The sequence below is a fragment of the Centroberyx affinis genome, unplaced genomic scaffold, assembly GCF_046629955.1.
Source record: "Centroberyx affinis isolate AG114_WGS23_722 - 3 ecotype Tasmania unplaced genomic scaffold, CSIRO-AGI_Caff_v1 ptg000002l_1, whole genome shotgun sequence".
NCBI classification, from domain to species: Eukaryota; Metazoa; Chordata; class Actinopteri; order Beryciformes; family Berycidae; genus Centroberyx; species Centroberyx affinis.
Window position 1 is genome coordinate 168,170 of NW_027278718.1, and position 27,100 is coordinate 195,269.

Genomic DNA, 27,100 nt, shown 5'->3' on the forward strand with positions numbered 1-27,100 from the left:
CAAAGAATAGTCCTTTTTCAAACTCCAGATGCATAATTGTGAAATAGATCACAAAACACAAACAACTAGTGAAAGAATATCCTTTCAAGTGAACTTGCATATGAACAAATGGAGATTTTTCTATTGTAAAAACTTAACAGAGATCGATGAGAAATACTAATATATTTAACAGCACATATAATAATATCTATTTCAATTTCTGGATATATGAAATGACAACCCAGCCTGTAAATGGTTTGAGCAATTCTGCTGTTCTCCTGTCCGGTGTGGCATACTGCTATCAAGCCTGGCTGCGAGTTACTGTAAATAGGTGGAGAGAGGGGATCTCCCCGTGTGAGGCCGTCATCGTCTTCCTCATCAGCTGAGTCACAGCCACCCCACCCCCCTCCACCGGCAGATAAATGAGGCCTTTTGCAGCCTGGTCTGTGGGGGGGTAACAGCTGTCCATGGGCCAGGGCAACAGCTGAGGATGAGGGGGGCATACGCACAGACAGCTGTCGCCAATACATTACCACACATGACACAACTGCCCGCAAAAACAACACGCTGGGCTTTCCCTCACTCTCTCCCCCTGCACTCACGCTCCATTTCTCCCTAGCTTCTGTAAACATGTTTGGCAACTTCAATATTCTTCTCTCACCTAGCTCTTTTACTGTCCTTGAAACCCCAATATGTCAGAAACGGAAACTTCCTCAGGTGTTCTGGTGGCAACTAACATGTTCTCTCAACTGTATGGATATGCATTGTTCACTACTTTCCTGTCTTTCTTCACTGCATCTGTCACGCCAAACGAATAAAACTCATAAGGAGGGTTGTCTGTCCAAAAATGCAAACTGTTGAGCACTTGTCTGTAAAAACAGGATTATGTAATATCAACGCTACTCCCTCAAATCTTTTCAACAACATGATGTCTTATCACAAAGTAGGGCCTCTTCTGTCTGGACCACACCAACAGTTGCCATGAGGCAATGTGTGTTATCAGCCATAAAGACTTAGATAACCATCATGCAAAAACATAATCTTTACAGCTTTTTAATGGTGAAATTCAAGACCTTTTCAAAAACTTTCAAAGTTAATTGTCAAAAAACTCAAGCACCCCACAGGCCACAACTCCAGTCAATTTCATTTACATTGTCCCCAGTCTCCAGTGGTTGTCATTAAACTTTTGTTTCTGTCACTTTTAAAGCAAAAATCCAGTCTAAGGTAAGTTATTCCAAGAGCATTTGTCAGTTCAGTCTAGATTTATGATCATGAACAAGTCTGAGCGAGAAACCTGAGAGCCAAGACTAATCTGTGATGTCACCATGAGACTATCTAGAGCAGCTCTACCGACCATGAAAACAGGCCCATGTTGTGGACACTGTACCAGCACCTCAGGTATATTCTACAGTACGCTGTATTTTCTGGGTCAGAATAAAGTTGATCCGCTGAATTTATGCCTCTAGCACTACTACTCCGCTCAATCACAATTCTGGCATTTTTAAGAATTTCAAGTACTTGTTAAAACTCTTAGATAAGCTTTACCTAGTAATGGCACTGATAGGGCTGTTTGAATGGATATGCATAAAGTCTAGTCCTAGACTAAACTAAAGTGCCTTTAGAATGGATTCACTTAAAAATGGTGCTAATTGACATGTCTGAGATTAAGCATAGTCTGGATTTAACCAATTTAACTCTAGCTACTGAGCTACTCCATGACTAAAACCGGTAATAAATTAAGTTTTAAGGAAACTTTCCAAACTTAACTCTGCTTAGTCTTTGATTAATCCAACTAATGCACTACATAGTCTTGAAGTAATTAAATTAAAGTCATGTTCATGAAAGCCTCTTAATTATCTTAGCTATTCCAGGTCAAAGCCTACTCCTGACACAATCTGATACATGTCTGTGCCACTGGCCCTCTGCCTATAAAAATAAGCATGTTTAAAGCATTTATAATGAAGTGCATGTTCCACTCTACAACCAGGTATCCGGCGTGGGTGTATGAGGTGTGTGTAAGTTAAAAATCCAGAGATTGATGCCGTACCTGCCCTTCCAGACGGGGTGCCGGCAGCAGTCACCACTGTACCTGCTGAGGCAGCACCTGCTGTGGCGGTCAGGGGCGAAGGAGAGCCTACAGGTGTCGACGGGTTGGATGGGAAACTACTGCTAGTGTGGTCAGGTGAGTAAATCTATGGGAACAGAGAGGAAGAGAGAGGTGGATGGAGAGATAGGGGAAAGAGAGAGAGAGATTCATCATTAAGGCACCACAAGCAACCCTATATATATCATATATATATACCATCTTCCAGCCAAAACTGGCTCATCACTTATGAGGATTTTACTACCAGGGATGCTATAAAAATGTTCAGGGCATACATATGACCCTCTAACAGTTGAATCATACACAATATTCACTTTGATATACTGTACTTTTATCTTGCACTGTATCTACTCCCATCATCTAGTCAGTCTGTTTTTTCACACATTTCTCTGGCTAGCTGCAACAAAGAGAATGTACAAAAATGTAATACAGCTGACAAAACAGTGACTGCTATACAACCATCTGATAAACTGTCTGACTGGATTCCAGTTTGCCTGAGATATCGTAGAATTATGGGGTGAGATTTGTGCCACCAGACAACTGAATCCGAATTGTGTTCTGAATTTGTGTGTGATCAATGACATTTGACTTGACATTTGAATCTGTTTTTTTACAGTTTTACAGTTTCGGTAAGTCAGGTTTTCTCCTGCCTCTCAGGGTTTCCATTGAAACTCAGTATTGAAAATCAGTATTGAAACTGAACATTAAAAAACTGTATTTCAAAAGAGGGACATTTTACTGTGTCTCTGAATTCTTACCAATTCTTGCCACCCTAGTGCAGAAAATGTCTTGGTTTGCTGCATGATGCCACAAAATAGTTTCATTTAGTTCATCTTTCCTAATCAAATAATGGACAATTCAGAGGAAGTGTAACCTTTCAGTGCATCCCCTGAAAGGTTACACTAAGGTCGTTGAGTTTTAGGATGACATGTCAATCACAAGAGCAGAGAATGGGGAGATTATGTCTTCAAAACTTCCACAGGGATTTCATTTGTTTAAACAAATGCTGGATTAAAGCACAAACACGTCCCTGATTTTTCCCCTTTAATAAGAGGATATTGTGCCATAATGGAACATGTCTCAGAGAACCCAGGGTATTAGGGGTGGATCCTGACTAATTAGCCGAGAAAAAAACAGCCGATCCACAGAGATTTCTCTTCCAAGTTAAGATCAAATTGAGCTTGCAGGAAACCATTTGACTTCTGTGGGGATGATAGAATGCACTCATTATCAATAATCTCCTTATTCAATCTTGATCTCTGGGCTTTAGTGTTTCAATCAACTTGGAGAATCAGGCTAGAGGTTTGGTTGTAGTGGTTCACTGAGTGTGTAGGAGGGATGGCTGTGCTCTAAAGGGACGGATGGAATGGCTATCCATGCTTTTCTACACTCTTAGACCATAGTGTTTCTCTCTGCTCAGCATTTTTACTCTCAGACACTCAATTCAGCTGAAAACTAAAGAGGATTAATAGTGTGATCACAAGTGTGTCGGAAACCAATAAGACTCAAAACAAATCTCCAAATATTTCTTTCGTTTCTCAAAAGCAAGCCGTTTATAACCGTGACTTCTGACCCAACAATATATGACTTTCTATTCTTTTCCCTCATTGGCTACTGGCGCCGTATTCAAAGTGGAACACGGCTCATTTTACTGGAATAAATGAAGCTCCGCCTCATCATCAGTTACGCTCCCGCAGGTGGCATGGGGCCAATAAGCACGGCCAATTTAAAAGGGCGGAGAACAAAAGCCCTACAAAGGGGGGCCCGTGGAGTTGAGCCACAGCAGTTATAAACTCCCCTGTGCCCCCCCCCCCCCCCCAGCCCAACCGTGTCCATTTCACTCCAGCTTTGTCATGCTAATAGAATTGAGTCTGCAAATATAAAAAGACTTAATTTGTGATTATCATCCCCCCACTTTTATATTTTGGGTTTACACCAGTAAGCAGTCTACCTCTCAAATGTAAACCCATTACACTTTTATGCATCAGTTTGCGCTACAATTAATTTTTTTAAAGAAAAAGTGTCTTATTGGACTTCAGTTTGCTAGACAATTTTTTTTCGGATTCTTGCCATATCAAGTACCAGAGTGTGTAGCATGTTAAACACTATTTAATAACATTATGTTGAAATAATAAAAGAGAAAGTAAAAGAATGTAAGACGAAGGCCTAATCTGGCATATGGAAAGACAGACATACAAATGCAGTCCTGAGAAAAGACTTTATTCCAATCAGACAGTAGGGAGCTGTGAAGGGAACTGCAGAGGTAAGATAAGGAATGCCCATCAAGCTACTCTAACTTCTAGATAAGTGAGCTTTCTACAGTTCTATATGATTCGAGATACTGACATTTTTGTTCTCAATTCAAAGACCCCCAAGTTCCCAGTGCTGAGCCCCGAGCCTCCATGCTGTGTTCCTTGTCCACTTCCATGTCACAGTCTTAAAACAGCATACATTTCAAGTGTTCAACTAGTATGAAGTTCAAGGTTAAATGTGAAACCAGTGGATGGTTTCTCTATCAAATATAAATTTTCATTCAGCTGGCAAATCTACCCAAAGAGTGAAAATCAAAGAGTGAATGCTTCTTCTCATCCATACTGTGCTAGTTAAAGCTTACAGGAGGGAGAGACAATTCTCGTTCCCAGATTAGACAATGTGCTGTGATCCTTGTGGCCATCTGACAGCGGATTATTAAATACTGCTTTTTTTACTCTAATTATCATACAATAGAGAGCTGCAGGGCATACTTGTACAGAATCGAGACTGAAATTCTAGCTCTCCATCCATGTGTGTGTAACTTCTTGCTCCTATGAAACTTTGTGAGCCAGAGCAAGTTAAACACTCACAGAGATGCATTACAAGATGTCACAGATATCAAGGGTTGATTTTCCAAACTAGAGTGTAATCCATTGGCTTTAAGAGTATTTTTAATGTACAATTCCCTTTCTTGAATACTCTTAGTTTAAGCCCACAATTATCCAGGCTTAGGCCAAAAAACAACTACAAACATATCCTCTGGGCTTTTTTTAATCAGCATTCAGTATAGCACTTAATTCCCAGCATGACCACTGAGGTCACCTTCTTTAGAGGCAGAAGTGGGCCATTATTCTAATGCACTATCTCGATTTGCAGAGAAATCAAAATGCATTTGCGCTTACGAGTGCATAGAAGGTAGACATGGGGTTCGCACCCTGAGAGGAGACCGGCCTAGAGGGGATATAGAAAGATTTCTGTGTAGCAAACACTTAAGTCACACTGATGCTACCAGGGAAAGAGGGCAATTTTAGATAGTGAATGAATTTTACATCAACATCCACAGTAGACGCCAACTGTTTTTAAAAAAAAATCCAAATCTCCTTTAATTCACTTCCATCAGGAATGTATGGCGAGACGGATTGAATTCCCAGTTGAATGTCGGGGTGTGACTCACCGAGGCTAAAGCCTTGCCCAGTGCATCTCCAGTCTGCGAGCTTCCAGTGGCGTTCCCCCGATTTGGAGCAGCTAAAAAAACAGAGAGAGGGGATCTTTGTAACAGAAAACTCAGACAAATGAAGAGCAGTCACGGTGCACAAAGCAGCTGTCCAACCGCCCGGCCCGCTACCTTTAAAGACCGGACGTTCAGCACTGATTACGATTAATCGATACACTCTGAGCAGGTAGCTGACTATCAACATGAGAACGTACCCATGACCCCATCGGCGGCGTTGACGGACGGGGTGTGCGTTGCGGTGACGAATGGTGAAGTGCTGGCGTTGCTTCGATGGAAGCTGGACATGGGAGGAAGACTGGCATTGATGTCCGGAGAGACTGAGTGTGCAGGGTAATTCTGAAAGAAATAGATTTTGAAGTCACAAATGTGTATGTATGTGTGTGAGAAAGAGGGGGTTCGTCAGCGATGTTCTCATTTATCCTCTGAATTAAATGTACAAGGGTTTCGCCTTTGACATTGTGAGGGACTCTTCCATTTCCCAGCCCATGATGAAGGAAAGGTTATTAGAAAGTGGAACAGAGACAGAGAGAGGGTTTTGGGCAGGCAGCATCTGCAGGCTCCCTGTGATGCCCAGTCAGTTGCGGCAGGCAGGCAGACGAGAGCAGATCAAACACTGATACACAGAGGGTCAGCGGTGCCTTCACTGATAATAACCAGACAGCAACATAAGAAGCGCACACCCACTCTGTGCTGTGTGTGTTGGAGGGCAGGGCTAAAGAAGATCTACATGCTGACCACACATTAGACATCTCTAGTGTGCTGGCAGAATAGAATTAGGATTAAACTTTGATTTTAATTATTTTTTTCTATTGTGTTGGTATCACCGGCTGAGCTGCTTACCAGGCGGTCGTGTGAGTGCAGGTTGCTGTAGTTTCCTGACTGTGGCATGTGAGATGAAGATCCTCCCAGCATTCCACTATAGCTGGGCTGACTGATCCCATTGGACGAGTTCCACGGGTCGGAGGAATTGTGGGTCCCATCTAATCATAAACAGAGATCAGTTCGTCAGAGATCAGTCCTGGAGAAGTTACATAAAATAAATAAAGTCATAATTCAATGCCACACAAAGCAATCCAGAACATGTAGTTTAGTCTCGACTGCCAACTTCAGCTAACCTCCCTCTCTGCCCTTATCTCGGAGTCATCTGAGGAGTACTTTTTTTTTGTTTTTGGGACTGAAATATGATCGTTGTCCTGAACACAGCTGAGATAACACTATGCTAAGGGTAACGGAGAGGTCTGCTATTCTGTCTTCATCCGGGACTCACACTCCACACATAGAAATACAGACTGCACACAGCCGTAACATTGCTAAACGCTGCTGGAACAATTGAATCTGTCTGGTAACATCAATGTAAAATGGTATAGCATTTCATTGTGGTTTCAGGACTGATAAAAGTGAGCATTATTTGCCACAAATATTATGTCAGTAAACTGATGCCAAGAATATATTTTGTTCATATTTGAGGGCAATTTTTGAAAGACCAAACCATGATGCAGTGGTCATTGAAAAGCAGCTTGAAAGTCTAGATGGACTTACATTTCATCCAGTCAATGATTCATGACTTTTTACTGACCCAAAACAAAACAAACAGAAAATAGAAATTTCTCAGTTTTGAAAAAAAAAGTTGCATATCACAATATGATTATATGGTAGTCCAAGCTCTCTGGTGATTCCCAATCCTATTTAACTGCAGCGCCAGATAATACTTTCTCGAGCGAATCCAAAACAGTCAGAGCGGTCGGGCAAACTTGCATCTGAACTTACTCACCAAAGAAAGTGCTTGCAAACATACTGCTGGAGGGCTTAGGAGAGGAGTAGGAAGGTGAATCTCTGTTGAAGTCTTCCGAGTTCGGAGATGGTGCGTACACCTGCCGTACAAAAATAAACATTATTAGCGAGACAGCATATGGTCCGCCAGACACTGAAGCATTCTGGGATCTATCCAAGTGAGTATTCTTTCAGATGGTTGTGCACGGTGAAGAGGCATTTCTCTACCACATCATATTCTCAAGTAAATTGATGCTGAAGCCTATAAAATCTAGTTTAATCTGTCAGCTCTCGCATCTTAACTGCTGTGAAGTAGACACTTTAAACACAAATGCAATGTACAATCAGGCTTACGCAAACAAATATGGTACATAAAAGCATGTCATCTCACACACACAGAAACACACACAGTTACATACAGCCCCAAAAACACACAAAACACACGCACATACACACACTTTAATGACAAAACCAACCAAGCTCATGGAGGGAGGAGTGGATTATCGCGGGTATTTGCATTTCAGATCATCACAACTTCTAATGGAAGTACAATGACACCCGCTCACATGCGTACAATAAATGCCTGGCAAATTACAGCATGCCCAGAGAGGCAGAAATCAAATAGGAGGCCGCTTTGCTTTCTTTATTATATTTGTACCTGCAAGCTGGCGGCAGAGTGAAAGGAGAAGCACAATGGGCATGCTGTTGTACAGCTGTGTGTGTGCCAAGCTAGGCGGGAGGATCAAAGGGACTGGAGGCCAAACACCAGTGATGTGGTCTCTGACTTCATCCACTCCAGATGGAGGGAGAGAGGGTGAGAGGGAAAGACAGAGCACAGAGGAGAGAAGAAGGGAGTGAAGGATTGAACAAATTCTCTACCCCACAGACAGGACTATTCCCCATCAGCATGTAGCACTAATCGGAGCCAGACCTGCCAACTAGATCCCACCTGCCCGTTTCCAGCCCATTCTCTGTTCACTTGCAAGATAAATTCCTCAGTTAATGACCCGACATCACACTCAGATGTTGGCAGTGAGACAGCTCGCACTTCAAAGAATGATCTCTAACGCCCGTGGATGTGATGATGGCCAGAAAGGTTGTTTACTTGCTGAGGTTGTTTTGTCAGTTTATGACAGAGCGCTGATGGGAAATATGCAGTGCAACCGAACTATACAAATTCAATTCAATCACTCGCACACACACGCACACACACACACACACGTGAACATAATATCAATGCAGAACTCAGTCAGCTTAACTGACACTGAGGGCCGTTGGGTTTTGCTGAGTGAGCAGCACTCCAGCGTGTTGTCGTCTGGGTGTGTAATTAAAGCACTCTGGGAGGGGTGGTGCTCTCGTGGGTATTCTGGCTCACACATGTGACCAGGGTTGATGGTACTTCCGCGGTGATCCCAGGTTAGCCTCACACAGGAGCCCGGGCTTTTGTCTTTTGCCTCTGTCTGAGTCTCAATGGGCAGCATATGGCAGCGGATAATGCTAATTGTCCTTTTTACCCTGGGCTAACCAGTCAAAGCATTAATAAACCATCCCAAACACTGGGTGCCTCATTCCGCCGGCCTATGGAAGAGAGGGCCCGCCTGGGTTTCCTTTTACAAGGCCATTAATTAAAAGCTGTCACTCAGATGGAGCACCAGGCCAGCATAGGCCTACACCAGTTGTTTGAGCATCAGTGGTTGTTTGTTAATAAAAATAAATTCCCTACTGTACCATATCTTTCACACCTCATTGCAAATCACAGGCCTGTTTAGCTCCACTGTTTACTTACATTAGACATTAACAAACCTCTCATAACTTGGACCAATGTTCATTTGTATACATAGTGTCCTTGTATGAAGAGCTCTGTTTAGGACCTTTTAAGATGCTTTGTGTAACATTTTCACCAAATATATCAGGGTAAAATCAATTGCGATAGTCATCATCAATGCAAAGGTTCATTACTTTCCCAATCAACAGTCCACTAGAAAAAAAAAATCATAGATATTGCAGAAAAAAACTACTTGACAGCTATGTATTACTGAAAAAAAAAATCTCACATATTATCTATTAAGAAATTTTAAGAAAAACAGTGAGGCTTAAACTTTTGAGGATGACGGATAATTCTAACAACTGATAATTGAATGCTAATATTTAAATAATTATGGTTTAAGGTTGATATGGTAGAAAATGACAATGGACATTTTGAGTTGTTGCTAAATAATAGCCTACTTCAGATAAAAGATACTGTATCAAGTAACGTCATTGGGTTCAGTCATTGTCTTTCCATCCTAACTGCACTCTGCCTCAGCTTGGAGAAGTGAAGATTCCCTCCCTCCTTCCCCCACATCCTGAAGTCTGCAGCACCTGCCTTTGATGTTCATGCAACACCAATCAAATTATCATATTATGTTAAAACACAGGCTGTCAACCTACAGTAAGAGTAAAACTTAACAGGAAGGGAAAGGAGATTAAAAAAATAATAATAACCAAGGAAAAATCAGGCTAATGGCCAAGAAGCTGAAAGAGAGGGTTGAACCGCACTGGTAATGGCTTGTCCTGTTCTCCTATGTCATTATTTGGAATCGAACCATATCTCTGGGGCATTTCTTTTCAAGTACAAGTCTTACACACTTACAAAGGCTAAACACTTATGCAGTGGAAACACAACGGCTCTTAAAACTACAGCTCAGCCTCCTTGGATGGGCATGTTAAACATTTCTGCATGATACCAGCCATTGCTTTCAGGAAAATATTTCAAGGCTGAGTATTTTCATGCAGTCTCACAAAGAACAACTTCATCGGCAAGACTTTTTTGGTGAATTAGGTTAGGTATTATCGGGACTGTTTTAAGGAAAATGCTGACATGCTAAATTATTTTTAGGAGCTGCAGACAAACATTTCATACTTCTCTGGCTGAAATGGAAAAAAAAAATCTGGACGCATCCCTGGTTAAAATCTTATTGCACTTAAGGGATTTTAGTGAGGAAAGGTAACACCTTAGATAAACATATTCCACCCTTAAAATCCCAAATATTTGAATTCTTCAAAGCTTGTGCAATTCACTCGCATGGAACTGGAAGACACAAACAAGTAAATGCTCTCACATCATAAAATAATGAAACCTTTAGAGATGTAGCTTTGAAACAAGTAAACATTCAACCGGGGGTGGATTGGGAAACCTTTTCGGTCCTCAACTTCATATCTGACCAACCTACTAAATCTAATCATTTGTTACCCACTCTGCTTACCCTAAGCTCACCAAAATAGACTAGAATAGAATGTAAAAGCAGAGCAGAGAGGAGAATGGAAGAGAAGAGATATTGTTCTGACTTTTTTCAGAACACTCCTGTAATCCATTCTATTATATCCTCTGTAATCTACCATCAATCCCATCAGCCACTGTAAAGCATCGCACTAAACAACATCAAACCACATCAATATGCATTAGAGTACACAACTTCACATAATCAGTTGGCTGAGATGACAGAGGCATGTAATTAAAGAACTAGCAGGTTTAAAGTTTTATTTTGTGTTTGCAAAGGAGTTAAAGCTTTTTATCCAAGTGCACCTTCTGTCAGCAGAGCGGCCTGCTGGGAGTCAAGTTCTCCAAAAACAGAACAGCAGCCACCTTGCAGAATAACATCCATCTTTCATGCCATAAAAACTGTCTTTGGCATGGATGCAACCACATGATCCTCTCTCAGCACGTGTAGTACACATGTATACAGCAGGTCAACAAACACACAGTATGCATGTGCACTCGAGCACGCATGCTCGCTCGCACAGATGCACATACACTGGGGAGACAGAGAACAAGGGTTAGCTTCTGGCAATGATGCGTGCCAACCTTTAGTGAGCATGGTATAACCTGTTGCTCTAAAAGACAACAAGAGGCATGCCCTACCTTGAAGCACTCATGTTGCCTCTCTTTTTTTTATGATTACCTGTGGATGTCATTTGATGACATTCCATTTCAGGAGGGGATGCTTTGCGTGAGGCAAAATAAGGAAAATGGCAACTTCTAACAATCACCACAGGGCTTTTGCTTACATTTTTTTTTCACTAATGGGTGACGGAAGAAAGATCAGTGAGCTGCTCCATCTGTATTGGTTCCGTGCCACCAGCTCACAAGCCAACGGCCCACTGTGAATTCTCCCAGAGCTCCAGATGGTGAGCCTGCCATGGAACTCTGCATTATAACAAATTAATGTGGATGAAGTTGATGCTAAGAATGAACACCATCTTTCTTTTCCCTTGCAAGGAAAACATAAAGAAGTTGGTGTTGGTTATTTAACAACTGCTTTTGATCATAAAGTTTGCCCATGCTGTCCACATGCTCTCAATTTTCTCCCCATCACCAACTGTAACACAAGCCTGTTAATACTTAATATGAAAAAGATCAAAGTGATCTTTTGTGCAGTGGGAACAGAAAGGAACTGTTGTAACAGGCCATAAGGAAAGTTGAAACACAAGCTTGAGTAAGCTGACCTTTTCAATACAACATTATAAAAAAGGCCAACCTCTTTATTTTCCTAAATCTGCCTTTTAAACACATGTTCACTTTATATAATAGCAAAAATAGCACAGGAAATGACAGGTGGAAATCTCTGTGTATAATTTGCTTATGACAAGATCATTACGTAAGGATTACTAAGATGCACAGGAGAGCTCATTCAGCCATTGTTAGAGGAGCGTGTCCTTGAGCAGAGTAGTAAACCCATTAGATTTGTTTTACCGTAAACAGAAGAGGTATTACATGTCATTCAAAGTAAAACCTGCTATTATCTCAACTGATCTTGACACACTCTTACACCTGTGACATAATCACTCAAAACATCAGTGAAAGCTAAATTCCTTCACATGCAGGAACAACAAAACGCCCCCCATACACACACGATGATGCATGTATTTACAAAAAAAAGATACTCACACAGAAAACTACATTTTCAGAGGAAAACAAAAATCAAAGAGGTTGTTACTGAGAAGTTCAGAAATCACATTAGGCTCCCTGTGGCGTCAAGAATGCCGATGTGATTAAAAACAGATGGAATAACAGCAACACTGGTGCTTGGAGCTCAATCTGCAAACAGGAAAGTCTAACCTCAACAGGCAGCCTCTTTGCCTTAATCATTCCCAGACTCCCACTTGTTATTATTTCAACCCAGTCTCGGAGCTGAAGCAACCAGCCAGTAAAAATAAATTCAGTGCTGCAAGAACTTTTTCTACCACTCTGTTTAATCTGTCTACGAAAAAGAACTTCAAAAAGCGATGGCATAACTTTTCCTGAACTTGAACTGGACACCATGGAGGTGTTTGTGAACTCAACTGGGGCGCATTTTCAAAAGCATGTAAGTTTATGACACATTTCATCTGCACACTGAACGAAGCTGTCACACAGCTGTAACTGATGTAATGGAAAACCATCAGAGAGAAGACCCTCGGACACATGCATGCACGCACATGCGCAGGCACACACACATACACACACACACACACACACACACACACACACATTTCTGTAAAAAAATAAATAAATAGAAAAAGCCAGTGGCTGGGTACAAGTATAGACAGACAAACAGACAGAGACACAGAGACAAACAGAGACACACACACACTCTCTCTCTTGCCCCTCTCCTCTCTCTCTAACACACACATTCCCAGAGAGATAACTCACCGATTTCCCGTTGTAGTAATACATTAAGGAGTTACTGCCCATTCCAGGGACAGGGTAGGCGCAGTACATTATAGCTTCAACAATTAAAGTGATAAAGGTATACGGTTTCAAGACACGGCAGCAGCACACTAGTGTTCTCCCTAGACATACATCCAGACCGCTCAAAAGGGACTAATAATTCTTTCAGTCCTGGCCCTCCACGCACGGACCCACTCAGAGGAAACTTATGCAAAGCAGGACTGTACCACTGCACACTGTGCGAGGGGGTGGCTGTCAGAAGGGAGTGGCTCATGTGGTACATCCCTCTTAAGCCTCGTAAGTGCTGAGGCAAAGAGGAAAAGAGCGAGGGGGAAGGGAGGCAGCGAGGAGGTGGGTGCATAAAAGATAAAGGGAAGTGGGTGGGACAGAAAACAAATGTGTGAGCGGATTTAGAAAGAGAGAGAAAAAAAAGTATAATTCCAGGCATAAAAAATGCAGATTTTCTGCAGGGGATCCCCAACAAACTGGAACTAAAACCATTTCATTGTAAGCGGGATTTCATTAATATGTGTAATTCAGCGGCAAACAAATTAGTGCATAAATAAGTGCAATGAGCCTGTTCCCTTACGCAGGTTTTAATCCTGAGCAGCTAATCTTTTGTTTTTGTAATGATTAAATGAGTCTGCAGGCAGTGAGGTAAAATGGGGTTTTGTAGCAACACAACCATCTGGCAGCAAATTTAACCTGTTCCCACACACAGCTCACACACCAATTAGCATCCAGTAAGGGAAAGTGGACACACTCAACATGCAAACATGTCAAACATGTCAAACATGTCAGACATGACAAATCCAGGTATAAAGAGAGACACAGGGGAGGGGAAACGACATATTTAGGAAATAGAAGATAAATGAAACTTTCAGTGTTGGCAGAGTGAAAGCTTCAGTGGAGAAGTGACTGTAAACAGAGAGAGTTGTAAAGCATGCAACAGCTGCAAAGGGGCTGGCCCGTGACGTCAGGCAACAGGAAAATAATGCTCCATTTCCTAAACCCTGGGGGCCTCAGACAGGGGGAGCACCGGGGGGAAAGCAAGACATGGACAGCCATTTTACCATGGTTTGCTGTCACTGCCAGCCACACTGCTCCCCCTTACCTTTATCATGTGGGAGGAGGGAGCAAAGGGGAGTGGAGAGGATAGATACCATATTCCACCGAGAGCCCGGTCCGTGCCGTCTGACCGCAGCCTTTCATGTCTACCAGTGGAAGCTTCCTGGACTAAACACAGGCCTGTGTACTCATTGAGACCATTATTGTTATAGAAAGATGAAAGCCCCCCACTTGCCTAAGAAAACTGGGCTTTTATTATGTTTTTCCTTTAGTACTGTTATTATTTATCCCCCCCTTTCTTCTCCGGGACTCTTTTAAACTCTTCCAAAGCACTGGCTCTACATGCTGTTACCGCTTTATATCTGGCCCTGTTTCAAGTTGATGCTTTAAGGAAAATTGTCATGATAGAAGTGTGTTTGAAGGGTCCAAAACAAGTCCAGACATAGAGTGCCGTGTTGAGAGGAAAATACATGAAAGCAGGGAGAGATAGGCATTAATTTGGGAAAGTATGCACGCTAACCATACCAGTGCTGGTTTAGTCAGGACAGTGTCGGCATGAAGCCCATTTCTGTGTACTGACTATGTACTAGACACACTCTCTCTGCATGAATGCAGATGTATTTCAAGTAGTGGGACATTTTAATTCTATTAAACTTTATGTATCAAGGTTAGTCCCATTCAACTCAAGGATCACTTTTACATGTCAGACCTGCCCAAGACAGCAGCAGCACCTCTAGCTACGGTAAAATAGAAAGAAGAATAGAAAAATAGCAAACACATTTCATAACAATAGATAAGACATAGTGGCATAGTCACAAAATAATTAAATGAAAGCTTTGACAATTTCCAATAGATTCAAGAAACTTAAAAAAGGCCTGCTCTCCTGAGTTAAACGTTTGATGAGTAGTAGATCCACCCTAAACCGTAGTCTATTAAAATACAAAGACAGAAGCCCTTCCCCTTCTCTCATGTCACGCTGGTCTAAAACAGCATCAGAAGATGTCTCCTCATCAGCCATCAACACACAGGCTACAGCCCAAATATTATGAAAGAGTCCGCATCAGTCTGGCTGATGAAGCTCCATTCACCTGTCCGCACCACCCATCCCTAATCACATTGCGGCCCTCAGAAGATGTTTTTCTTGGGATTTGTTTGGGTGTTGAAAAAGACGGAGCAAATCCACAGGCTGAGGTCACCTCCATCTCATGCATGGATTTAGCCATGATGTCATCAGACAGGAAGATTGTTTCCTGTAAGAAGCTCTGGTTCTAATTAGGGAGGGCAGACTTGCAGGGTGGGGGTTGCCTGGGGGGGATTTCTTAATCTCAGAGAAGACAGAGAAGAAGCCCCTCCTCTCCACCCCCCCCCCCCCCCCCCCCCCAAAAAAAAACAAACAAAAAAACCATCATGCATTTGAAAAATATACCTTTAAAAGCATTGCAACCTGACATTTTAAATTAACAAGACTAGCAGTGGCTGAAGCATTCTGGACAATATTTAAAATTCAATAAAATATTAATGTTATTATAAAGTTTTGTTTTTTTTGGCTCATTCATCTGAATTGTACTCATCAGCACCTAATATGTCTGGTATGTCATTGCTATTAATTCCTGATTAAACCATTTTTCCTCCTTTGTATAATGCTGTTGGCACATTTTCCCTCTCCTTTACTCCTTTCCTGTCAAAACAAGTGATTTGGGTAACCTCTTCATCAGCTGCCTACTCAGCACTGCTACAGAGAGCCACGCCCCTTAATCACTTACCAAAACAGATCTGCTTGTTGGTGGAGGTTACTGCTCCACATATGCATGATTTTTAAATTTGTAAAAATTAATAATTAGTGCCTCATTAACTATTCCTCCAGGTGGTGAGCTGACTTCCTGCATGTTGATACAATCAATCAGTGCTGTTATGAATGGTTCAACTGGAATTATTCCTTACGGTCAACAACCTCTGCTGTCTAGTAGCATTAGATCACACAAGATAAACTCACTTTTGAATTTCTTAAAGGAAACTGTACAACATTATTGTTGGAAGGTGTTAATGTTGTACAGCTAACTATTTGAATTCTGACATATTTGTTTACAACCTCAACACTAGTACTGTAGCTGGTGTGAGCTACTATAATCAAAGCAAACTATCTCACCAAAATCTATGCTAAATGATCTAAATGCGTGGGCTGATATGAGCACTTGTTTTTCTTTATAACATAACTAACAGGTTCATCTTCAATTGGAGACTATCAGTGAAAGCGCGAAGCTAATCAAATGCCTCTTCTTTAAATGAACTTTTTATGTCTCAAGTGAACCCTCAAATATTAAATTACAAGGTTCTGAATCTTGGTAGTAAAAATTATAAAAATGCACTTAGGTATAACTGTTTTTTTTTTTTACAAACCTGTTTTAAAACTAAACATTAGGCATTTAAAATTGTATGTTTCATAGCTAGCATTTCTGCTCATGTTTCTGGTACATATCATTAATGTATTTATGTATTCATTCATGCACACACGCCTGCAAGCACATACACAGATTCATCGTTGGACACAGCAGTCTTCAAACTCACTGGTCATTTAAAACTTTGTGATGGCATGTTGGAAAACTAATAGCTAGCTAGATAGCCATACCCCAAGCTAGCAGCACTAAAACAAAGGGCAATGCTTATCAACTATAACTTACTTACGTTGCACGTCTGACTCAAACCATTTGTTAGAAACACTAAAAGCCCCAAAACTTAAAAATATAGTAAGGAGCTTTCCTGTTCACCTAAATAGATGTGTGCATGCAAGTTTGCTTATCCAGAGCAACAATTAGTGAAACGGTGGAAAAAGGTAAAATTCCTAGATCAACAGAATTACAAGCAATCAACAGTAAGGAGTGCTACAGGGTGAGTGCTACAGGTCTGTGTGATCACAGAACAATCATGCAAGAGTGAAGTACTAGGAAAAGAAATAGAACATGTGCTAAGGAGAGAGATAGAAAGGTATCTTTTAGAGCAATTAGTGAGTAGAGGAGAGGAGATATCATTTAATGGGGAGAAAGTGAGGAGATGAACTTCTTGAAAAGATTAGTTTTCAGTCTATAATGAAAGACGGGGAGTGATGCTTCTGCTCTGACCGCAGTAGGAAGGTCATTCCATCATTGGGGAGCCAGGAGGGAGAAGAGTCGATACCGAGTGGAGCAACGGCCGGGCCGGTGCAGGGAAGGAGCCAAGTGGCCCGTAACAACAGGACACCAGGGTTTTGAATTCAATATGATTATGTCAAATAATGTACAAGCTTAATAAATTCCTTACCGCATAAAACCAGTGCAAAATGCATTTTCTTTGTTGGTTCATTTACATCCATTTACCAGCAGAAACATCATTTTCATGGCTTGACAAAATTGTAACACCTCACTCTTTGGTATGACAGGTAGATGGTTTTAGGGTAGGGGGTTATGAGGGAGAATCCAGTTGGCCTGCCCATCAAGTATAGACCAATCAGTGAAAAGCACGAGGACGGGCTCATACATCCTCAGCACACTATTCTTATGTATCTCCGGTCATGCTGTAACAAAAACACTTAAAAATGAAAGTTAAGAAAATCTTTCATCATAATCAAATAGAGCATCCTAGAATTAGCATGTAATTGCTCCCTCAAACTTTTCTTTTTTTTTTCAAGTGCTAAAAAATAAATTACGCAGGAAATGTGATGTCTACACATATCATAATGTATAACAATTCTAAAAGAAAATCCATTATTTTTAAACATTTTAGTGTCACCAATACTTTTTTTTTAACAGATTTGGTTTTTGTTGCCATAAAACTCTATTTATAAAAGTTTAAAATGCTCTGATAATTCACTGGGTCTGCCCAGAGCGGTTTAACTGACCGAATCAATATTTTAAAGGAGCCACCAGATCCAGCCGAGGTAAACCAACTGAGGCATCCCACAACCCAAAACAGTTTCTGTCAGCACTACTGCCGTTGAATGGATTATCAGAGGCCAACTGACCTTACACATAACCTCTGACCTACAACTGCGGCCTGGAGTTAAGAACCTCGGCTACATCATGAGCTTCACGTGCGGCAGCGCTGTTCTTTCCAGGTCACAGCAGCCCGGCTTCGATGGTCTCTAAATAACAAACACTCTACCTTAGTGATTGTTGACAGGCCGTGTTCTCGGGCCTGCCAACGCTCTGAAATCAAGGTCTGCATTAATGCCGCACACTCACGCAAGCCCTACATGAATAATTTACAACAGGCCAGAATGTGAGTAATGACTTTAATCTGTGCATTATTTCCGTGCTCTTTGTCCTTTCAACTCCTTGTTCTCCTCGCAGATGAAAGGAGGTCAGGCCTCTGGCTTGTTTGCCTGCTCCATTATCTCCAGACTCTAATGTCAGTGGTAAATTTCAGCAACCCAAACAAAGATAAACACACAGCCCACGGTCCCAGAGGTGGCTGCGCCTCTGTTCAGGATCATCCCAGTCAAACCAAGGGTGTCTATCTAATCAGCCATCTGATGAGGTCATCTCTGGGGAGCCGACTAACTGGGGTCAGGTCAGAGCCCAACACACCGTCCCCTGCTGGCTGGATGGGCTGATAAACACAGGCTGCACCGACAGAAAATATTAATTCCCTTACAAATTAGGGTCACGTTTCCTTCATGCCTGCCAAACAATCACCTGAGAATAATCATTTTAATGTGAATACGCTTTCTATTCTTTAATAGTGGGGAAAAAGTGACAATAGAAGACAGTAAAGTCATTTTATTAAAAAAAACAAAAAACACAGCACACAAAAGGCACACACAACTGTGGCTACATGAGAGGGAAACAAAGCAGCCAGTATGTGGCAACACCAGACTTAACCTTGAAGGAAGCTCTGGAGTACCAACTTGAGCGTGTGCGCGCAGTACACAATTTGAATTTGTTCCGCTCATTTATGTTTTTGCTGCAAAAATACCTAACACATACAGTACATTTTGGATAAATGACCTATGTATTGATCAATGATACCACAATTCTGTGTGCAATTACCTGAAATAAATACCGAACCATTTACAGTAGCATTACAACATAATTGGCAGTAAAAGTTGAATAAATAAAATTAACAAAATAAACAAATAATGAATAAATAGGCAAAATAATAGCTGTGCAATCAATGGAACATTGGCCTGCCTGTTTTACTTGGTTTGAACAACAGAAATCATGTAAGAGCTGACACAGCTGACATGTACAGTTTGATTCATTTTGTTTCACTGAGACTAACACAGTTCAGGTGACAGTTTCACATTCTGCAGCCTGGCCTCCGACGTGTCAGACTTGGCTTTTTTAAAGCAAGGTGTCGCTGTAACCCTCCATTCTTTTCTCTGAAGGTTCGGACACGGCTCTGTCTGCGTTATCTCAGTCTGATAAGATCGCCGACTTTCATTTCTACTACTTCTACTGCAGCTAGTTGGCTGCAGGAATAAATAAGGCTTGTTGTGTATTCGTTCAGGGGTCTAGCCTATCATCCTCTCACTCCAAACAAACCACAAGTATTTACAACATAGATAATGTCAGATATCTGGGACAGCAACAAGAACGTTATTCTGGCTGGCTTGACACTGGTAGGCAAACCAACATAAAAATACTGAAATGTTGTCTGTGAAGTGGAAAGAACATTCTGTTCATTTTGTATTTTATTATGATTATCATTTTCTTTTATTAGATTGAGGACTATTACACAATTTTCAGTGCATATTTTGATCAAATGAAGCATTTCTTCCTGTAATTGTTTTATAACAGGCCAATACTAGGCGCATCAGCCAGTGTACTTAATAAAGTACTTGGCACTCACACTGGTTCAGAAAAATTATCAGTGCACATCTTGAAGGGATATGGTAGAAAAATGTCTTATACTATAACAGTTTGTTAGAATCAAACACAAATGTCTTCAGATCAGGTATGATCCAGATGGATAAGACACATTGCTTTGATTTTCCTATCGTCATTATTTCCCATGGAAATACTGAACCCACTGATGTATTTACCACAGTCAGAAGCTACAACTGTCTGTTCTACTGTAGGTTTGCCGACCTCCTCGAAGTCAGTGGCTCCTATTGTTTTCCAAAATACATTAAAAACAGCTCACAGAGACAGAGAGTCGCCCTGACAATCATAACACATCATGTTGAACAACACATGTTGCAGTTTCAAGACAACTTGAGAAGATTTTTCTCCATAAAGAATCAATTTGGCATTGTTGGATTTGATATTCAACTAATGTTTTTCTCTCCTCACCTATCTGGGTTGGCTGCACCCCTTTTTTGACTTAGTTGCACCCTGACATAATGCCATTGGACTAGGGGTGTCTAGTGCTAAATGTAATGCAAGGCATGATGTAAAGCTTACTACCTTAAACAATTTCATGGAGGCTGCTACTCTGTTTCTCCCAACACCGTTTCTAGCAAAACTGGAGCACAATCTAGGCTGTTATAGAATATATAGGCATGGTTAAGCGTGTTTATGTCCATTAACCTTCCCAGGGTCATCTTCCTTTAAAAGCAATTGTTAGTATAGCAACAACTCTAGTAAGGGAAAACATGACACAGAGTAATGGGAAAATATGAATATATAAAACTGCAAACAGAGAGATTTTCTTTGAAAAACAACTTTTTGTCATACAACACCGGCCTGTGATTTGATCAACTACATTATTTAGATTGATTATATAATCATCAGCTGGGTGGCCCAAAAATCAACTTTTGCTTAGAGACCCTAAAAGGCCTGGGGTGATCCTGGTCTCTGGCTGTTTACATAGGGCTTTGCTGATGCATTTCATCCAAAGTCTTTTCACCAAGCCCCATTTGCCAAGTCTTGACCTGCTGTGGTTCAAAGAAAGGGGCAAAAATTAGCTGCTCTCTGAGCAACAGGAACATTGCTATTATAGTACGATACTATGATCACTACTGTCTTTGAACTGTTAAAAACAGATGAAGAAAAAGAAAGAGACAGAGAGGGAGAGATAGATAAAGAGAGAGAGAGAGAGAAAGAAAGAGAGAGAGGGGGAGAGAGAGAGAGAGAGAGAGAGAGAGAGAGAGAGAGAGAGAGAGAGAGAGAGAGAAAATATATCCTCTGAATGTCATGCACCAGACAGCGCTGCAAGGAAAAATTCTGGGTCTTAAGATTCAGAGCCTAGAGCAGACTTCCTCTCTTACAGCTCCCACAGTACAAATCTCTCAGAAACAAGGGTGTGTGAGTGATCTGTCAAAAGCAAATGTCAATCTTTTTTGTCATCCACACTCAGGGTTCTCGCTTGCAAAAGTCCCTGAAGGGAGCTGATTCTCCCCCTGCTCAACCCGCCACTTTCTTTCTCTCATCCTCCAGCCCTACCGTCACCACAGCCAGGGAGGAAGTGTCACATCAAGCCGTTGTGCCTCTGACAAGGGTTTGTAAGAAGAAAAAAAATAAAGAAAAACCTATTTACACATACAAACAGACACGCACATACACACACACGTACACACCATGCCCTTGCAGCTTCCCATAAATATCCTACAAGATACAACTTTTCCCCACAAGCAACAGCGCTGTTTCTCTCTCTCTCTCTCTCTCCCTCTCTCTCTCTCCCTCTCTCTTTCTCTCTCCTCCTGTCAGACAGGTGCCCACACAGCTGCCCGTCAGCGTCCCTCAGCGTAGCAGCCTGTCTGTCCAATGACAACATGCTCTGTCCTTCGCTCTCAGCACTGCTCAGTTTATACAGTGGAATAATGCATGGAGCCAATTATAGCCAAGGTGTCTACTGTAAAAAAAAAAAAAAAAAAAGTAAACACTTTCATGCTGCAGGTTTGAGGTCTTTGAAGATGTGTATCTGTCACACAAGGCTATAAGCTGTATTTTAATTTGGTAGCATAGATTTGATATTTTTTCTGGGCCAGCCATGTTTTACAACATTTTCAACACACGCCGCATTTGGAAAGGCTGAAAAAAAACTAGGTTAAACAGCTGCTTAAAATAATGGTGAAGAAAAAGGATTTGTTGGGCATGCACATCACACACTTACAACCACAACTACAGTATATCCATGACTGCAAGCACACACCTAGCAGACCACAGAGGGAAGTATGTGTGTGGTGGAGGGAGGGGGGCGTCTGTATATAAGATGAAAAAGGCCTATAAACATTTAAATGTTTGCAATCACCAGCTGGCCTCTCTAGATAGCCTTCACATCCTGCTGGACTGCAGTGTCAGAGCCTAAATGCACAGAGGATGTGCTCCCATAAATATTTTGATTCAATTCCATCATGTAGTGTACACACACATCATGCTTGGATTTGCAACTTACATTACCCATCTGATTTAAAACTCCTAAATCTATTTTTAGACCGAGCAGGGAGAATACAAGCTTGAGGAAAAAGGGGATTTGAGACCGAAATAAATAAATAAATGAGAGAATTCCCAGCAGTAGAAATAATGATAGGAAGCATTGTGTTGATTTTTTTTTTTTTTTTTTTTTTTATCAAGCAGCTATTCAGGTCTCTGGTGGGGTTCTGGTGCTTACACAAGCAAAAGCTTTCAGTAGCATCTGCAGCTGCATTCCTGCTTTACAGGTACGCCGCAGGCTCTTCACACAGCTGCCTCTGGCGGAGCAGCTCTGACTCCAGGTGTGCCTTCACCTCAACACTTCTTAACACCACCGCCGCTACCTGCCATGTCGATGCCAGCACCACCAACACAGGTCTCGGCTGATAACCACCTTCACACACATTCACGCTCACACTCAGCGACAGTCACTACACAACTTTTTAAGGGCCATAAGCCGCCCCTTTACACCATTCAATAGTTCATGGCACCCTTCCTCCCACCAGTCCAACACCAATATATTTACACCTCCAAAAAGCTGCCAGACAACCACCCACTCCCCCTTCTCCCCATACAGCACCTATCTGTAAAACTGGCTTTATGTTTTCCTTTCTCTGAGAGCAGGTTATAAGAGACCTATACCCCTTTATTCAACGCCGCCATCTTTATTCTTTCAAATGGGATCAAAAGACTAACTGGGATAATTCCTCCAAGCTCCAGGCTTTATCTTCTGAGCAGCACTGAGTGACAAGAAGAAGCTGTATTTTATCCCATGCTCTGTCACTGTTTTTCCCCATCTAGTATTGTACTGCTTGATTGTACTCTTATGAGTCACAGAACCGCACCTGCGCCCATGTGTTAAGTACTGACAAATAAAAGCCCAGCGTCCATTTACACAACAAAGAGATGTAACCCGCGAGGCAACCGTTCTTTGCCTCCCTCCCTCTCTCTGACAAGACCCCCAATATATCACTTACTTAAGAGGAAGGCAGCGCACGTTCCTCATGATGCCAGAGACTGCCTCTCTCCCCCCATGCTGACAAACTTGCATTCAAATACAAATCCAGAAACAAAAACACATCCCAGCCTTTTATGTCCCGTGGCCTGTTCCATATTTGATTTCAGCATAACAGCAACAGAGGTGATGATTATCACAGCTCCGAAAAGGCAAATCCAGTCTCTGAGTCCCTCATAAAAAAAAAAAAAATCCCTTTTTTTGTTTAACAAAAGAACAGAGAAGGGAGAGATTTTGGTAAACCAGTTGCTTCTTATTAAAAAAAAAACTTCACTCGTACCAGTACTAGGAATTTAAGGCAAGGCTTAAACCTTTGCCAATCCACTAGGGTTTTAACAATGAACATCTGACTTAGTGATTTATGCATATTAATGAACTCCCACACCCCCCCGTCCAGGCGAGCGCAAGCTGAGCTCCACACTTCTCTGCATCCTAATGGTTTCTGCTCCACCGGGATCATTACCAATAGAAATTTCAGAGATTCTGTGCTATTAATCTCTGTCTGTCCTCCTGTTCGGCTACATAATGACTAATTAAACATCAAAAGAGCAGAGCTGGGGATCCGCTCTGACAGCTCTGCTCTCTGCGTCCCTTCTCCCAGGAGAGGCTATGAGGAGGCCAGACTGTGACAGGGCAGTGCTGAAAATCAATCACCTCGAGGTACACATGTGTACGCTCGCACGCAAACGCACACGCATGCACATTCGTGCACACGCACCAAAAAAAAAATAAAAATGCACCAGCACACTTCTTAGACATAACCTACAGAGACATTTCCACACTAACATTAACACCGAAACCACATACACAAATATTTAAAAACAAAACACTCAAGCATGCACCGTCAAAACTTTTGGGGGAAAAAACAAAACAAAAACGCCTTCGTACATTAACAAGGCACCACTGGTGTCACTACAGAGCAGATCTTTCAAGGGCCCACAAAAACAAGTGAATTCCCATCCAAGATGTGTGGTAGTGATGTCTAGAGCGCTCTTTGTGTGCGAGTGCTGTGTGTGTGTGTGTGTGTGTGTGTGTGTGTGTGTGTGTGTGTGTGTGTGTGTGCGCGCGCGCATAGATGTGTGTGTGCTTCAGTAAGCTCACTGTGAAATCTATTTATATGAGAGGTAGATGATCTTCCACTCACAGATGAAGGCAGGCCAGGAGGGACCTTGCGAACTTTCTTTGTTTGTACAGGATCTGTGGAAAGATAAAAGCACATCTATTCACTCACCAGCAAAAAGGAAACAACTAGAAACAACTAGAAATGGGCTGTAAACCAACCATAACTCTTTGTTTTTCCAGACACTGGTTTCATCAACATAAATCATTGAAAACCTTTATTTGTTAATGAATTAAGACTGCCACGCAAGCAAGCTTTAAAGGAAAAATCCACCCTCAGATACTCTTACTCTGTTATACATCGTCAATCTGTGATGTTTAATGTATTCCTGGAGTTATTTTGTGTTGTAGTGTCGTAATTTACCTTTCTGTTGTTCTCTTATATATACTCGTCTATACCCCCAGAGAATGGGTGTTAACTTGTTGCATTGTAATGTGTGTTGTACGTAACCAGAGCAAAGTTAGCTTGATGTTGGACATTTGTTTTTCCACCTTCAGTAACTTGTAAAGCAAACATGTAATAGCACATTAATGAATATATTTGTGATTACTGGAAGAGGAAAAACAGTTTACAACCACTTTCTTAAATATGTGAGAAAATATTTTTCTTATATGACCTCCAGTTCATAAGCTATTGAAATTTGAATATGTTCATACATAAGAGAAATATTTTCTCAAAGAAAAAACCTAGAAACCTGCAGTTGTAAATTGTTCTTCCTCTTTTAGTAATCACAAATATAGTTAGACAACTATGGTTCATCATAGTTAGTGTAATCAAAATTGTATTAAATTATGCACATAACTAGGTTACTTGAAATAGGCCTTTTTGTTTTAATTCAAAGGTGCAGAAATATAAGACGTAGCGTGACATCACCATTTTTATAGAGCCTTATTTCCCTTATGCATAATGACATTTGTGGAGTAGCCTTCCTTGAAAATATAAAAAGGATTACATTGTTTTGATCACCCTTTTAAAATAAATTAGAACATGAATCTGACATTTAAAGGTACAATTTTTCATATATAATAGCATCTGGGGTCCAAATATAAGCATTTTTGTAGAAGCTTTGATTTGGTCATACCTAGTTTATAGTATGTTGTGTGGTGTAGTGTGGTATATAGTTTGGGTAGCTTTCCATGTAAATGGGTATTTGCCATGGGAACAGGCTTATGTCTTCCATCCTTTTTTAAGTAGCTTCTTTGTGAAGTTCACAAAGTCAGAGAGTCCAGGATAAACCAGGCTATTCCAAGTGCTATTCAGCCCCACAGTTAGTTGAACTGTATTTTCCAAAACTTATCCTGGCAATTTAAAGTATTCTGAAGAAATTAGATTTCCATTTTAGACAATTTGATTTGGATTTCAGATACTTTTAACACAAATCATATTGGAGCCACTTGGCTCTGCAACAGACCTGTGTAATACTGATTCTGGCTCTCACATACTGCAGTACTCCCTGTCCAACCTGCATTTAGTCCTGACCATTACTGCCCAAGTATGCCACAGTTTTATTCACAACTGAGATGACTGGTAAGTTCTCCTTTCTGACTGGTTTCAGACATTTTCATTGACCAATATAGAACGACTTCATTAAGATTAGTTAGCTAACTAAAGACTACATTCATCCCTGAGGAGAAATGAGAGAAAATACAATTTTAAAGAAAACTAGATTGTAATTTTTAGTGCATTTTGTGCCAGTATAGTCACTGAGATGGCACTGACCAATGGGAGTGGGGTCTGGTAGAGAGCGTCTTCTGGGATTGGCCCCAGTGTAGGAGTAGAACGGAGCAGCCGACTTCCCCGATGGGGCCACAGAGCTGGGACTCGCCAGCCCGATGTCCGGCCTTAGAGTAGACTGAAAGAGAAAACAAACACACAAACACTCAAAAAAAGTGGACAACAGCAGCTCTCATTGTGTGTCAGAAGTGTGTGTTAATTTCAGTCTTGCTTGCAATAACAATGATCTTGTATAGTCTGCCAGTGATTTCATGTGCTGTCAACTACATTTTATCAATGAGGCTATTAAGGAAGATTCATTCTCAAGAAAGAAGTGCTCTGTCTGAAAAAAGAGGGTTTGCCTCATTTTGAATCAGAGGTGACAATATTACATTGTCACTGGTTAAGACTTAAACACACGACAAGTTATATTTTACGACATATTTACAAGCCAATGCTGGCCTCATTAGCTTAAAGTTAAAGTCAGGCCATCAGTGGAAATATAAATTTGATCTCAAGTGACTTGCCTGGTAAAATGAAGGTTAAATAAAATAAAATAAATAAATAAATAAATAAATAAATAAAAGTTACTAGATTAGGATACTTTACTACCTGAGCCAAGATATGGAGCACACAAAATGAAATGTCAATAAAAATTAAACTAAAATATAACAATAACAGATATATACACACACAATAAAACATCAAGTCCTTCATTATTTGAATAGATTGAACAGAGTAATAAACACCAATCAACAAAAACCCATGTTTGATGATTATGCAGCCGTCTATAACCGTGTATGACATATGACAACTAAATGAATATAA

General features: G+C 41.1%; 1 protein-coding gene across 1 annotated transcript in view; it reads right to left on the minus strand.

Annotated features, from left to right (window-relative positions):
* tcf12 (transcription factor 12) overlaps positions 1-27,100 on the minus strand; it is a 98,831-nt gene that overhangs the window by 13,398 nt on the left and 58,333 nt on the right. The window contains exons 7-13 of the mRNA XM_071527415.1: positions 26,279-26,411; positions 24,584-24,636; positions 7,342-7,441; positions 6,411-6,550; positions 5,753-5,906; positions 5,511-5,581; positions 2,084-2,171 (exon numbers count right to left, since the gene is read on the minus strand). Coding sequence (XP_071383516.1) covers positions 2,084-2,171; positions 5,511-5,581; positions 5,753-5,906; positions 6,411-6,550; positions 7,342-7,441; positions 24,584-24,636; positions 26,279-26,411 — 739 coding nt within the window. The remainder of the gene's footprint in view (positions 1-2,083; positions 2,172-5,510; positions 5,582-5,752; positions 5,907-6,410; positions 6,551-7,341; positions 7,442-24,583; positions 24,637-26,278; positions 26,412-27,100) is intronic.